This window comes from Oncorhynchus mykiss, chromosome 6 (assembly GCF_057628025.1).
Source record: "Oncorhynchus mykiss isolate SJ-2025 chromosome 6, ASM5762802v1, whole genome shotgun sequence".
NCBI classification, from domain to species: Eukaryota; Metazoa; Chordata; class Actinopteri; order Salmoniformes; family Salmonidae; genus Oncorhynchus; species Oncorhynchus mykiss.
The window spans coordinates 22792193-22808663 of NC_143027.1; the positions used below are offsets into that span (position 1 = coordinate 22792193).

Sequence of the window (16471 nt, forward strand, 5' to 3'; positions counted from 1 at the left end):
GATGTGTAGGAAATACTAATACCTCCTTTAAAAATACGTCAGTGAACCATCGGCAGACAACTGAAGTGAATATGAATGTCCTTGAATTATGCCTAAGCATTGTTGAATACTCGATTCCGATTGGCTGAAGCCAGAGCATTCTTCAAAGATGTCATACACACATGATGTCACAATTAGGCCTAAATCTAATGTCTATATGAACTGTCAATGTCATTAGAAAACAGATCATAGCTTGTCAGCAGGGCTCAGTTCTATGGATATCTCATGCGGATTTTTCTGCTAACCTACGTATAACGATACTATAATTACATTATTTTCATCCATCCGTCAACACAAATGGCATGTCAACGTTCCCCAAATAATAAAGCCAAGTCGAGATGTATGGTTCTTCATCCAGAGGACGAAGCACCATTGTATCATCTAAAACCTTCAGAGAGATCCCTTAAAACTGTAGTATAAATTCTCCACATCTGTTCTGGTAGCTAGGTTAATTTAGCGAGACATGGCCAAATCCAACACATAGCGTTTCTACTGGGTCCTGCTTAGAGGTGACTGTCTGTCATGTTGCTAGTTGTAATGACGCTTTTAAAACAACAAAAGGTATTTGTAATTGCTCTGGGAGCTAATTATTGCAGAGCCCAGCTACACATCCTGCTCACTCATTATGGACAGCCAATGAGCAGTTCAGGTGAAAAAGTCAGCCAGATCTGATCTCTATAACATACATGATACTAGGATCCTGTAGCAACCTGCCGGCCTGCACAATCCTCCATGGCACGAATGCTACACGCGCAATATATTATGCTAACATCCCACAACAATTCCCCAATTGGAATTACTTGCCTAAACTTCCAATCATACTTATTTTCTAATATCAACCATCGTTTCTGCACTTAAGGCAGACTTGCCATTAGAACAAGATGGAATTAGGACAACTGTAAAGCTCGTTAAACGTGGGCTAAAATTAACCTTACCTGGCTGTCGTCAGCCATTATGTGTAGCCCGTTAATTAAGGCTCTGCGCCTCTGATACTGCAGCTGTTCTGATAGGCTACTGTAGCTTTTCTGTAACTGTTAAACTCGTCTAATCGTATCCGTTGAAAACCGGTCAGTGAACCGTCCTCAAACACAATGAACTGATGTCAATATGGACATTAACCTTCACATAAAGATATACATGACGTCAGATATGCCTAGACGTATTGTTGACTTGATCAGAATACATATCATACATAGTACGTGCTGTTGACAGCCTACCCCGAAATCAAACAGGAACATGGATTTTGTGAAATCTGTTGTGAATGTATAGGGATGTTTTTACAATTGCATAACTGCCTTCATTTTACTGGACCCCATGAAGAGTAGCTGCTGTAGCTAAAGGGGATCCACAATAAATACAAATACAAACCCAATGCAACATGATAATACATGCATCAACTTGTTTTGACATATCACATGGGATATGACAGTAAACCAACAGACCTTGAGAGGAGATAAAACATCATCTGTTGATCTATTTCACAGGTTTCTGGTGCTTTCTAAGCATTCTACATGTGTTGGGGAAGGACGGTGGGATCTCTCCAGAGCATCTAATTACATCAATCATGTCTTGCCATGCATGTGATATGAGATAATGTTATGCACCACGTAAATATACATTGCCTAAGGCTGCAGTGCTATACTCCATGGAGACAGTGCTCAATGTTTATTTTACATGATGGATATATGCTACTTCATTTCATACAATCAATCATCAATCAATCAGTACAATTTATTTATAAAGCCCTTTTTACATCAGCAGATGTCACAAAATGCTTATTCTGACACCCAGCTTAAAACCTCAAATAGCATGCAATGCAGATTTAGAAGCACGGTGGCTAGGAAAAACAGGAACCTAGGAAGAAACCTAGAGAGGAACCAGGCTAGTCCTCTTCTGGCTGTGCCGGTGGAGATTATAAGCGTACATGGCCAATAAGGCCAGATCATTCTTCAAGCATTGTAGTTCAAACATTCTTCATAGATGACCAGCAGAGTCAACAAAATAATGTGGTTATAGAGGGTGCAACAGGTCAGCACCTCCGGAGTAATTATCAGTTGGCTTTTCAAAGCCGAACATTCAGAGGTCGAGAGAGAGAGAGAGAGAGAGAGGTCGAGAGAGAGAGGTCGAGAGAGAGAGGTCGAGAGAGAGAGGTCGAGAGAGAGAGAGAGAGAGGTCGAGAGAGAGGTCGAGAGAGAGAGGTCGAGACAGAGAGGTCGAGAGAGAGAGGTCGAGAGAGAGAGAGAGAGAGAGGTCGAGAGAGAGAGAGAGAGGTCGAGAGAGGTCGAGAGAGAGAGAGAGAGAGAGAGAGAGAGAGAGAGAGAGAGAGAGAGAGAGAGAGAGAGCGAAGATCGAAACAGCAGGTCCATGAAAAGGTATCACGTCTGGAGAACACACATGCCTCTTCATGTGATACATGATGTTTGGCTGTGCTAAGTGTTATCTTATGGGTTTGGTGATTGTTCTGTGTGAAGCCGTATTCTGCATTGCATCATGGAATCCACTGCACTGCTGCTCCACTGCACTTCCCTTCTCCCCCGATTGCTCAGTTTGGCCTAGCGGCCAGCTCTAGGAAGAGTCTTGGTGGTTCCAAACTTCTTCCGTTTAAGAATGATGGAGGCCACTGTGTCCTTGGGGACCTTCAATATTGCAGAAATGTTTTGGTACCCTTCACCAGATCTGTGTCTTGACACAATCATGTCTCTGAGCTCTATGGACAATTCCTTCGACCTCATGGCTTGGTTTTTGCTCTGACATACACTGTCAACTGTTGGATCTTATATTTTCAACATATTTTCAACATATACAAAACATCTAGCTGCAGATAGCTAATTCTCCTCTATGTGTTTTCCCCTTGCTGCTAATAAGCTCTTACCAATCGAACTAAATGCATAGACATCTGGTTATCTGACAGTCTATGCAGCAACTATTGTATTAGAGTCAAGCTGTGGTTATTTTATTTATTTTCCTAGACAAGTCAGTTCAGAACAAATTCTTATTTACAATGACAGCTTAGGAACAGTGGGTTAACTACCTTGTTCAGGAGCAGAACGTCATATTTTTACATGGTTAGCTCAGGGATCTGACCTAGCAACCTTTCAGTTACTGGCCCAACGCTCTAACCACAAGGCTACCTGCTGCCCCAAGTCCTGCCAACTCAAAAACTGCACAATAAATGTGTAACCAAGGGAGAACTAGTGCATTTCTCTGAGAAAAGCTGCTTCAGTTTTACTAATCTTCCAAAACACTTGAAATTCTTGTAAAATAATTTGCATTTATTTGATCAAATAGACTTTGAAAGGGTAGACATGCAGAAATTCCTCTTTTCAAAAGTCTTGCTGTTACAAAAGTAGATCTTCATGCAGCTTAAGAGGTTACAGGTTCTTCTTGGTGAAGCGCCTGAATGGCTTCATCATTGCTGAAAAGACCCTGACAATCAAGGATTGTTTTTTGACAGGCTGAGATATGGAGGGAGAATCCTCTCCAACTGGAGCTAGAAACACAAGAGAAATGGATGGGGTGAGAGAGAGAGAGAGAGAGAGATGCAGTATAGTAACGTTGAAAAATAACAGTGCAGTGAGTTTGGTAGGCATACCTATGTTTCTAACACACACCTAAACAAAACTACAAGCTTTAGCAGAGCTCTAAAATCCTTACCTATGCAATGTCCATCAGTAGAGGGAATCTCAGTCTGTTCCTGGACTGAATGGCAGTCCTTTTTGTTTCCTCTCTTGGAACGCTAACAGAAGAAAGGTCAAGAAAATGGTACAGAGAATAAATAAATAAATGGAACACTTCTGAATCCAAGGCAACAATTTAGTGATGAATAAAACATATTTATCTCATGTATTTGTCTTATCATATCAATAACATCAATAACATCAGCACCTAACTGGAACCAAAAACAAATGCTAACTCCCTGCTATACCTTGAAGTTGATCCTGAGTTTGGTCATTGAAAAGCAAAGGAAGCTCCTTCTTGCTTTCTGCTCAGCCCCCCTCTCTGTCTCAGCCTGGTCTGATGGGTTTGTTGCAGCAGAAGCTGGTCTTGACGCCTCCTTGCATCCCTGTACCAGCTGCTGGGTCAAGGACTTTACCAGGACTCTGTCAAATGCAGGGTCCTGGGAGGAAATAGCTGCTTGCAGGGTGTTATAAGAGCCAAACTCCTCCATGAGGTTTTTATGTACACCTCTGAACACCCTTTGGATGTTCAGGTTCTGGGAATATGCCTTTGTCCTGGAGAATCTGGATGCAGCACAGAACTCAGACAGGACTTGTCTGATGAGTTGCTGAGATGTTTCTGTCAGATCTGCTGCCTGTTGGGAGGGTCCATCTAGGGCTGAGGGTCTGATCTCCGATAACAACCTTATCACCAGTATGGTGACCAAACAGATGACATCATCTTTGCTGGAGTCCATCAAGTACTGCAGCGGGAATGCAGTGGCACTGCTGATGTCCGGGGTGATTAAGAGCTCCCTCAGATGGCCAGAGCTGCTGGGGATACACTCTTCCTTCTCTTCAATGTCAATCCCATCTCCCTTTGGTACCAAAGAGGTTCCCTTGCTTGTGAAAGAAGGAGTGGAGGATCGTTCATCTGTGTGTGCCATCATCTTTGTCTTTAGGTCACTTGAAGAAATATCTGGCATTTTAGAGACCCTGGTGTCGATGAAGGAGCTCCTGACGATGGGGCAGGTCAGATCGAAAGGCACTTCGTCAGGGATGGGAGTGCCAGGGAGGTTGATCTCTAACTCACACTCTGACCTAGGACTCTTTGAAGAGCTGGACAAGGAACTACGACCATTTAAAGAAGTGGACAAAGATGAACAGGTTCTAGGGATGTCTTGGCAGACTTGTTCACTGTCATCCTCACTTTTCTCAACCTCCTTCAGCATAGTTCCTACCATATCATTGATCTGAAGGAGCTCCCTGGAATCCTTAATTCGCCCTAAGTTTGAGATTTCACTCTGGATAGCAACCAGGATTTCCCCAAGGGTCTCTTTGGAAGAAGCATTTTCTGTCCTTTCGGTTCCGGGTGGCTTCAGCCCTGTGAAGAAATCCTTAAGTGTGTTCTTCATACTGACGCATACGGTCTTAGCTGTTGACCAAAGCTTCTCCTCTGATATTTTAACACTCAATTCAGTATCATCCAGTTGGGAGCCCCCGTGGGAGCACTGCGAAACTCTCCCACTTCTTTCCAGTAGCACAGTGTCAGTGGACTCATTTTTCTGGAAAATAGTCACCATTCCTTTGACAAAGGTTTCCACTAATCCAGAGGCTGTATTCTCAGAGGACATGGAGGACATGGATTCTGAAAGGACATGGATCTCTGATGGTGAGCTAGATGATAAGCCAGCCTGCAGACTTTTCTGAAGACCAGTATGGCTGATCTGTGTGATAAAGGAATGACTGGATCTCATCAGCACTTTACTCACTGCCTCTTCTGCCTGAGTCTGGAAGTCATTGCTAGAGAGCTTCTTAATGCTCTGAATCAGACTAGTAGAGGACTCTGTGATTCTGACACTCTCTTCTGAGCTCAGTTGAGAATATTGAGTACTCACGCTCAAGTCTTCATTGGGTGAGGGTGACTGGGAAATAGTATAGTCATCGAGCTTTGATAGGACACCATCAACAAACCAACAAGCCTCTAGGGACTCATCAGATGAACTGACAACGGCCAAGGATTTACTCTCCACTTTTGATAACTCTGACTTGTAGATGGAAAAAACACTGCTAAGAACTTCTTGAGTACTGGTATCCAGATTGGAGAGACAGAGAGCTGGTATTGGTTGGCTCTCACTGGGAACTCTACTAAGTTCGGTGCTGGGTAACTGGACCTCAACAGTTGAAACAGTTGCCTTTTCCAGGGTGTCTGAAGACTCCTGAAGAGAAGCATCCTTAGCCACACCTTCTCGAGCGGATAGAGTTAAAAGGTCCCTCAGCTTTGCTCGTATACGGCCGTAGAGTGTGCGGGCTAGAGAGAAGGTTATCATCTGTGAAGATCCTGTTTTGTGGTCCTTTACAGGAACTGGCCAATCAACTGCTTCACATGTGCCTTCAAATGATGCTATCGTCTCCATGCCTCCCACAAATGCCTTAACAATCACTGTGGCAGTGGAGGTTACAGGTGTCAGGGCTGTGCAGCTGGTATTCAGGGGAGCTTCAGTAAGGCTAGGTGCAGCACTAGAAGGCCTAGAGGAAGGATCCATGCCAGAAGAGCTGCTGACTTTCCTTGTAAGGATGGTGCTCACCGCCTTCAGGGCTTTAGACTGAAAGTCGGGGCTAGAGAGGGTCTGAAGCTTTCTGGCCACCACACTGGTAGAGGATCCAGTCTCTTTGAGAAAGTGAGTGGTCCCTTCTTTCCCAGATGGACACTCAACATCAAGGTCACATTGAAGATTGGTCAGAAATTTAGACCCCAAGATTGTCATCTTCTTGGCCAGATCCAATAGGATGTTGAAGTCCTGTGCCATTTTGTCCATTGTGCCGACAATGGCATCCAGCACATCATCGGTCACAGGGTCCATGAGGGGCTCGATAAACCCTACCCACTCTGGCTCAGACGTTTGGCTCTGTAGCTCGGCCAGGATCTGCACCGAGGCTACCCGAATGACCTCCTTGCCTACTGCTATGTCCTGACTGTCCATAGGGGGGCAACTCCCTGAGCTGGCCTGAATGGCCACTGAGAGGCCAGAGTTAAGCTGGTGTACTACCTCTCCCACGATAGCACAGCTCAACTCAGAAGAGCTGGAGGAGATGGGGTTGGAGTGACCCTCAACCAGGGATATCAGGAGGCTCTCTTCCGTTACCCCAAAAAGAGCCTTCAGAGGCTCCTCCATGAGGGGAGCCTCTCTAGTTGCAGGCAAGCTCTGCAATGAGGTCTGGGACCTTGAAGATAAACACACAATCACCACAAATGTGACCAACTGCTATCTAATCTGGGTCATTAGTGAGCCTGATAACCAAATTAGAGCAATGATGGTTTACTTCTCATACCACCGTAGTTCTAGAAGCCTAAAGCCAACTGACACGATTTTTTGCCTGATTTTTATGTTTGTACGACATCAGAATATGATTAATTCTGAAAGGCTGATATATTTATTCATAGATGACTTTATGGCTTACCCAGTTAAAAATGACTTTCACCTGGACCCACCCCCTCAGTGGCAACATTTATGACCAGAACTTAAAACTACAAGGTGTGAATTCCAAGTTAATCATTTATGATAAGTATGGGTCAGGTCTTGCAATTATTAAGTTGAAATATTGCTGTGAACATACCTCTTAGGCGAACAGCATGGTGATGAGGTTCTGTGAGTGGATTTTTGGCGGAACCCTGCACTGACATTCCTCCTCCTCTCCTTAGTCCAGTAGTTCATCTCACTGATCAGCAGCCTTTTCTCTCTCTCATCCAGACTGCCCAAGGAATCCTCAGACCCTGTCAGAGAGCACTGGGATTCTGGGATTCTGAGCTAACCATGTAAAAATATGACGTTCTGCTCCTGAACAAGGTAGTTAACCCACTGTTCCTAAGATGTCATGGTAAATAAGAATTTGTTCTGAACTGACTTTTCTAGGAAAATAAATAAAATAACCACAGCTTGACTCTAATACAATAGTTGCTGCATAGACTGTCAGATAACCAGATGTCTAATCATTTAGTTCGATTGGTAAGAGCTTATTAGCAGCAAGGGGAAAACACATAGAGGAGAATTAGCTATCTGCAGCTAGATGTTTTGTATATGTTGAAAATATAAGATCCAACAGTTGACAGTGTATGTCAGAGCAAAAACCAAGCCATGAGGTCGAAGGAATTGTCCATAGAGCTCAGAGACATGATTGTGTCAAGACACAGATCTGGTGAAGGGTACCAAAACATTTCTGCAATATTGAAGGTCCCCAAGGACACAGTGGCCTCCATCATTCTTAAACGGAAGAAGTTTGGAACCACCAAGACTCTTCCTAGAGCTGGCCGCTAGGCCAAACTGAGCAATCGGGGGAGAAGGGAAGTGCAGCGGAGCAGCAGTGCAGTGGAGTAGCTTCAACAGCCATAGGCCCAGGGATTTCACATCACATTCCATGATGCAATGCAGAATACGGCTTCACACAGAACAATCACCAAACCCATAAGATAACACTTAGCACAGCACAGCCAAACATCATGTATCACATAAAGAGGCATGTGTGTTCTCCAGACGTGATACCTTTTCATGGACCTGCTGTATCGATCTTCGTTCTCTCTCTCTGTCTCTCTCTACCACACCTGCTGTCTCGACCTCTGAATGTTCGGCTTTGAAAAGCCAACTGATAATTACTCCGGAGGTGCTGACTCTGCTGGTCATCTATGAAGAATGTTTGAACTACAATGCTTGAAGAATGATCTGGCCTTATTGGCCATGTACGCTTATAATCTCCACCGGCACAGCCAGAAGAGGACTAGCCTGGTTCCTCTCTAGGTTTCTTCCTAGGTTCCTGTTTTTCCTAGCCACCGTGCTTCTAAATCTGCATTGCATGCTATTTGAGGTTTTAAGCTGGGTGTCAGAATAAGCATTTTGTGACATCTGCTGATGTAAAAAGGGCTTTATAAATAAATTGTACTGATTGATTGATGATTGATTGTATGAAATGAAGTAGCATATATCCATCATGTAAAATAAACATTGAGCACTGTCTCCATGGAGTATAGCACTGCAGCCTTAGGCAATGTATATTTACGTGGTGCATAACATTATCTCATATCACATGCATGGCAAGACATGATTGATGTAATTAGATGCTCTGGAGAGATCCCACCGTCCTTCCCCAACACATGTAGAATGCTTAGAAACCACCAGAAACCTGTGAAATAGATCAACAGATGATGTTTTATCTCCTCTCAAGGTCTGTTGGTTTACTGTCATATCCCATGTGATATGTCAAAACAAGTTGATGCATGTATTATCATGTTGCATTGGGTTTGTATTTGTATTTATTGTGGATCCCCTTTAGCTACAGCAGCTACTCTTCATGGGGTCCAGTAAAATGAAGGCAGTTATGCAATTGTAAAAACATCCCTATACATTCACAACAGATTTCACAAAATCCATGTTCCTGTTTGATTTCGGGGTAGGCTGTCAACAGCACGTACTATGTATGATATGTATTCTGATCAAGTCAACAATACGTCTAGGCATATCTGACGTCATGTATATCTTTATGTGAAGGTTAATGTCCATATTGACATCAGTTCATTGTGTTTGAGGACGGTTCACTGACCGGTTTTCAACGGATACGATTAGACGAGTTTAACAGTTACAGAAAAGCTACAGTAGCCTATCAGAACAGCTGCAGTATCAGAGGCGCAGAGCCTTAATTAACGGGCTACACATAATGGCTGACGACAGCCAGGTAAGGTTAATTTTAGCCCACGTTTAACGAGCTTTACAGTTGTCCTAATTCCATCTTGTTCTAATGGCAAGTCTGCCTTAAGTGCAGAAACGATGGTTGATATTAGAAAATAAGTATGATTGGAAGTTTAGGCAAGTAATTCCAATTGGGGAATTGTTGTGGGATGTTAGCATAATATATTGCGCGTGTAGCATTCGTGCCATGGAGGATTGTGCAGGCCGGCAGGTTGCTACAGGATCCTAGTATCATGTATGTTATAGAGATCAGATCTGGCTGACTTTTTCACCTGAACTGCTCATTGGCTGTCCATAATGAGCCCAGTGAGCAGGATGTGTAGCTGGGCTCTGCAATAATTAGCTCCCAGAGCAATTACAAATACCTTTTGTTGTTTTAAAAGCGTCATTACAACTAGCAACATGACAGACAGTCACCTCTAAGCAGGACCCAGTAGAAACGCTATGTGTTGGATTTGGCCATGTCTCGCTAAATTAACCTAGCTACCAGAACAGATGTGGAGAATTTATACTACAGTTTTAAGGGATCTCTCTGAAGGTTTTAGATGATACAATGGTGCTTCGTCCTCTGGATGAAGAACCATACATCTCGACTTGGCTTTATTATTTGGGGAACGTTGACATGCCATTTGTGTTGACGGATGGATGAAAATAATGTAATTATAGTATCGTTATACGTAGGTTAGCAGAAAAATCCGCATGAGATATCCATAGAACTGAGCCCTGCTGACAAGCTATGATCTGTTTTCTAATGACATTGACAGTTCATATAGACATTAGATTTAGGCCTAATTGTGACATCATGTGTGTATGACATCTTTGAAGAATGCTCTGGCTTCAGCCAATCGGAATCGAGTATTCAACAATGCTTAGGCATAATTCAAGGACATTCATATTCACTTCAGTTGTCTGCCGATGGTTCACTGACGTATTTTTAAAGGAGGTATTAGTATTTCCTACACATCATGTCAGATGACAGCAAGGTATGGTTCATTTAGCCTATTTTGAGTTTAGAGGAGAAATTACTAACAATATAGTAGGTCACTACCAAAGCAATATGTCTCACTGGTTTGATCCATGGACTGAAATCTGACCACTATTGCCGTTTTGTTTAAAATATTAGCGAATAAGTTGTTTCACAAAGTCACAACCTAGGACTGATATTGACCTCTCATTTATCCACCAGAGCGTGAAATGGGAGGATCCCCCGGATGACCAAAATAAGGTTGTGGAGAATATGAAGGATGAAACAGAGACACATGAGACCAACAAGAACAGGACAGGAGGCAAGGTAAGAAATATGCTGTCCTCTACACATGTTCTGCCTACTTAGGCACAGATCTAGGATTAGTTTACTGTCACTAAATCCTAGCCTTAAAGCATTAGGAGGAGACGCTACACTGACCTTGGATCTGCTATGAGACCTATAATCTGTTGTCATGTAGGCTAAACGTAAGTCCAGTGGCCGCGCCAAGAAGACTTCCGTGGAGGAAGACAGCAGCATTGGTGCAGGTCTGAGATTACTTCATGTTGGTTGCAGGTTGTATTCAAATTCATCAGCACTGATCTGAGAAGATAGTATCTATATAGGTGAAAGCAATATAGTGGAGGCACGCAGAGAGATGTGCTTTTACCTGTCCAGTGCAATCAAATCACTAAAGGTGAAAGAAATGAGGGATCAAGTTCAGATTCAACTTTAGATTTCTCTTTGCGGTTTCCCAGAGTCTTCTCAGACACCCGGGTGTGGTTTCCGGGAAAGGGGATCTATCATTGAGCAGCTGGAGAAGGAGGCTCAGAGGACTCTAATGCCTTCTCTCAAGACTGGGACATGCTGTGCCCCAATCCTCCTCTCCTTCCTGAGGAGTCTAACTGATGAGCAAGTCCCATGTCTTTTTCCAACCTCACATACAACAACTCTGAATTTATAGTCATAGTGCACCTTCTAACCACAAATGGGATTTTAGACACTACACCTAACATCACTGTAACCACACCCCTAACTCTTCCTGTAAATCAAGAACAAAATGTCTCATGTACTTGCTAATAGCTTAATTAAATACACTTTTATTTTCCCTGACATGGCTATCTAGTGACTCCACTAACTCAACACCAGTGTGCAGGTAAAATATGTTTCCTTTCTTTTCTTTTCTCTAGCCAATGGAGGGTGATTCAGCATGGCATGAAAAATAACGTAAGTCTCTCCACATAAGGTTCTGGTCAAAAGTTGTGCCCTTATATAGGGAATGGTGTCATGGAATTGCTTGATTGACAAAAACATTACTCTGTTTGTTGGCCATAGCTCACATTCGAGCAGCTCTCCATGCTGTGTCTGAAGATTGTTAAAGTCGTGACCCAGACAGCCCTCCGCATTCTCCTACCAGCGCTAGCTCGTATCATGGGGGTGAACCTGAGGAGTGGGGCAACCTCCCCAGAATCCCAGTGCTCTCTGACAGGGTCTGAGGATTCCTTAGGCAGTCTGGATGAGAGAGAGAAAAGGCTGCTGATCAGTGAGATGAACTACTGGACTAAGGAGAGGAGGAGGAATGGCAGTGCAGGGTTCCGCCAAAAATCCACTCGCAGAACCTCATCACCATGCTGTTCGCCTAAGAGGTATGTTCACAGCAATATTTCAACTTAATAATTGCAAGACCTGACCCATACTTATCATAAATTATTAACTTGGAATTCACACCTTGTAGTTTTAAGTTCTGGTCAGAAATGTTGCCACTGAGGGGGTGGGTCTAGGTGAAAGTCATTTTTAACTGGGTAAGCCATAAAGTCATCTATGAATAAATAGATCAGCCTTTCAGAATTAATCATATTCTGATGTCGTACAAACATAAAAATCAGGCAAAAAATCGTGTCAGTTGGCTTTAGGCTTCTAGAACTACGGTGGTATGAGAAGTAAACCATCATTGCTCTAATTTGGTTATCAGGCTCACTAATGACCCAGATTAGATAGCAGTTGGTCACATTTGTGGTGATTGTGTGTTTATCTTCAAGGTCCCAGACCTCATTGCAGAGCTTGCCTGCAACTAGAGAGGCTCCCCTCATGGAGGAGCCTCTGAAGGCTCTTTTTGGGGTAACGGAAGAGAGCCTCCTGATATCCCTGGTTGAGGGTCACTCCAACCCCATCTCCTCCAGCTCTTCTGAGTTGAGCTGTGCTATTGTGGGAGAGGTAGTACACCAGCTTAACTCTGGCCTCTCAGTGGCCATTCAGGCCAGCTCAGGGAGTTGCCCCCCTATGGACAGTCAGGACATAGCAGTAGGCAAGGAGGTCATTCGGGTAGCCTCGGTGCAGATCCTGGCCGAGCTACAGAGCCAAACGTCTGAGCCAGAGTGGGTAGGGTTTATCGAGCCCCTCATGGACCCTGTGACCGATGATGTGCTGGATGCCATTGTCGGCACAATGGACAAAATGGCACAGGACTTCAACATCCTATTGGATCTGGCCAAGAAGATGACAATCTTGGGGTCTAAATTTCTGACCAATCTTCAATGTGACCTTGATGTTGAGTGTCCATCTGGGAAAGAAGGGACCACTCACTTTCTCAAAGAGACTGGATCCTCTACCAGTGTGGTGGCCAGAAAGCTTCAGACCCTCTCTAGCCCCGACTTTCAGTCTAAAGCCCTGAAGGCGGTGAGCACCATCCTTACAAGGAAAGTCAGCAGCTCTTCTGGCATGGATCCTTCCTCTAGGCCTTCTAGTGCTGCACCTAGCCTTACTGAAGCTCCCCTGAATACCAGCTGCACAGCCCTGACACCTGTAACCTCCACTGCCACAGTGATTGTTAAGGCATTTGTGGGAGGCATGGAGACGATAGCATCATTTGAAGGCACATGTGAAGCAGTTGATTGGCCAGTTCCTGTAAAGGACCACAAAACAGGATCTTCACAGATGATAACCTTCTCTCTAGCCCGCACACTCTACGGCCGTATACGAGCAAAGCTGAGGGACCTTTTAACTCTATCCGCTCGAGAAGGTGTGGCTAAGGATGCTTCTCTTCAGGAGTCTTCAGACACCCTGGAAAAGGCAACTGTTTCAACTGTTGAGGTCCAGTTACCCAGCACCGAACTTAGTAGAGTTCCCAGTGAGAGCCAACCAATACCAGCTCTCTGTCTCTCCAATCTGGATACCAGTACTCAAGAAGTTCTTAGCAGTGTTTTTTCCATCTACAAGTCAGAGTTATCAAAAGTGGAGAGTAAATCCTTGGCCGTTGTCAGTTCATCTGATGAGTCCCTAGAGGCTTGTTGGTTTGTTGATGGTGTCCTATCAAAGCTCGATGACTATACTATTTCCCAGTCACCCTCACCCAATGAAGACTTGAGCGTGAGTACTCAATATTCTCAACTGAGCTCAGAAGAGAGTGTCAGAATCACAGAGTCCTCTACTAGTCTGATTCAGAGCATTAAGAAGCTCTCTAGCAATGACTTCCAGACTCAGGCAGAAGAGGCAGTGAGTAAAGTGCTGATGAGATCCAGTCATTCCTTTATCACACAGATCAGCCATACTGGTCTTCAGAAAAGTCTGCAGGCTGGCTTATCATCTAGCTCACCATCAGAGATCCATGTCCTTTCAGAATCCATGTCCTCCATGTCCTCTGAGAATACAGCCTCTGGATTAGTGGAAACCTTTGTCAAAGGAATGGCGACTATTTTCCAGAAAAATGAGTCCACTGACACTGTGCTACTGGAAAGAAGTGGGAGAGTTTCGCAGTGCTCCCACGGGGGCTCCCAACTGGATGATACTGAATTGAGTGTTAAAATATCAGAGGAGAAGCTTTGGTCAACAGCTAAGACCATATGCGTCAGTATGAAGAACACACTTAAGGATTTCTTCACAGGGCTGAAGCCACCCGGATCCGAAAGGACAGAAAATGCTTCTTCCAAAGAGACCCTTGGGGAAATCCTGGTTGCTATCCAGAGTGAAATCTCAAACTTAGGGCGAATTAAGGATTCCAGGGAGCTCCTTCAGATCAATGATATGGTAGGAACTATGCTGAAGGAGGTTGAGAAAAGTGAGGATGACAGTGAACAAGTCTGCCAAGACATCCCTAGAACCTGTTCATCTTTGTCCACTTCTTTAAATGGTCGTAGTTCCTTGTCCAGCTCTTCAAAGAGTCCTAGGTCAGAGTGTGAGTTAGAGATCAACCTCCCTGGCACTCCCATCCCTGACGAAGTGCCTTTCGATCTGACCTGCCCCATCGTCAGGAGCTCCTTCATCGACACCAGGGTCTCTAAAATGCCAGATATTTCTTCAAGTGACCTAAAGACAAAGATGATGGCACACACAGATGAACGATCCTCCACTCCTTCTTTCACAAGCAAGGGAACCTCTTTGGTACCAAAGGGAGATGGGATTGACATTGAAGAGAAGGAAGAGTGTATCCCCAGCAGCTCTGGCCATCTGAGGGAGCTCTTAATCACCCCGGACATCAGCAGTGCCACTGCATTCCCGCTGCAGTACTTGATGGACTCCAGCAAAGATGATGTCATCTGTTTGGTCACCATACTGGTGATAAGGTTGTTATCGGAGATCAGACCCTCAGCCCTAGATGGACCCTCCCAACAGGCAGCAGATCTGACAGAAACATCTCAGCAACTCATCAGACAAGTCCTGTCTGAGTTCTGTGCTGCATCCAGATTCTCCAGGACAAAGGCATATTCCCAGAACCTGAACATCCAAAGGGTGTTCAGAGGTGTACATAAAAACCTCATGGAGGAGTTTGGCTCTTATAACACCCTGCAAGCAGCTATTTCCTCCCAGGACCCTGCATTTGACAGAGTCCTGGTAAAGTCCTTGACCCAGCAGCTGGTACAGGGATGCAAGGAGGCGTCAAGACCAGCTTCTGCTGCAACAAACCCATCAGACCAGGCTGAGACAGAGAGGGGGGCTGAGCAGAAAGCAAGAAGGAGCTTCCTTTGCTTTTCAATGACCAAACTCAGGATCAACTTCAAGGTATAGCAGGGAGTTAGCATTTGTTTTTGGTTCCAGTTAGGTGCTGATGTTATTGATATGATAAGACAAATACATGAGATAAATATGTTTTATTCATCACTAAATTGTTGCCTTGGATTCAGAAGTGTTCCATTTATTTATTTATTCTCTGTACCATTTTCTTGACCTTTCTTCTGTTAGCGTTCCAAGAGAGGAAACAAAAAGGACTGCCATTCAGTCCAGGAACAGACTGAGATTCCCTCTACTGATGGACATTGCATAGGTAAGGATTTTAGAGCTCTGCTAAAGCTTGTAGTTTTGTTTAGGTGTGTGTTAGAAACATAGGTATGCCTACCAAACTCACTGCACTGTTATTTTTCAACGTTACTATACTGCATCTCTCTCTCTCTCTCTCACCCCATCCATTTCTCTTGTGTTTCTAGCTCCAGTTGGAGAGGATTCTCCCTCCATATCTCAGCCTGTCAAAAAACAATCCTTGATTGTCAGGGTCTTTTCAGCAATGATGAAGCCATTCAGGCGCTTCACCAAGAAGAACCTGTAACCTCTTAAGCTGCATGAAGATCTACTTTTGTAACAGCAAGACTTTTGAAAAGAGGAATTTCTGCATGTCTACCCTTTCAAAGTCTATTTGATCAAATAAATGCAAATTATTTTACAAGAATTTCAAGTGTTTTGGAAGATTAGTAAAACTGAAGCAGCTTTTCTCAGAGAAATGCACTAGTTCTCCCTTGGTTACACATTTATTGTGCAGTTTTTGAGTTGGCAGGACTTGGGGCAGCAGGTAGCCTTGTGGTTAGAGCGTTGGGCCAGTAACTGAAAGGTTGCTAGGTCAGATCCCTGAGCTAACCATGTAAAAATATGACGTTCTGCTCCTGAACAAGGTAGTTAACCCACTGTTCCTAAGCTGTCATTGTAAATAAGAATTTGTTCTGAACTGACTTGTCTAGGAAAATAAATAAAATAACCACAGCTTGACTCTAATACAATAGTTGCTGCATAGACTGTCAGATAACCAGATGTCTATGCATTTAGTTCGATTGGTAAGAGCTTATTAGCAGCAAGGGGAAAACACATAGAGG

At 44.0% G+C, this 16471-nt stretch overlaps 2 protein-coding genes across 2 annotated transcripts; one reads left to right on the forward strand and one right to left on the reverse strand.

Annotated features, from left to right (window-relative positions):
* Window positions 1–3338: 3338 nt before the first annotated feature.
* On the reverse strand, window positions 3339–6937 carry LOC118964854 (uncharacterized). The gene is made up of 3 exons (XM_036979657.2): window positions 3965–6937; window positions 3694–3775; window positions 3339–3529 (listed from the first exon to the last, which is right to left on the reverse strand). The coding sequence occupies exons 1-3, from the start codon at window positions 6869–6871 to the stop codon at window positions 3411–3413; spliced, it is 3108 nt and encodes a 1035-aa protein (XP_036835552.2). The 5' UTR covers window positions 6872–6937; the 3' UTR covers window positions 3339–3410.
* A 2464-nt stretch (window positions 6938–9401) lies between these two features.
* LOC149982800 (uncharacterized) lies at window positions 9402–16005 on the forward strand. Its single transcript, XM_090239403.1, has 9 exons — window positions 9402–9419; window positions 10557–10724; window positions 10879–10945; window positions 11156–11309; window positions 11588–11624; window positions 11733–12043; window positions 12437–15392; window positions 15573–15654; window positions 15815–16005. The coding sequence occupies exons 1-9, from the start codon at window positions 9402–9404 to the stop codon at window positions 15931–15933; spliced, it is 3912 nt and encodes a 1303-aa protein (XP_090095529.1). The 3' UTR covers window positions 15934–16005.
* Window positions 16006–16471: the final 466 nt, after the last annotated feature.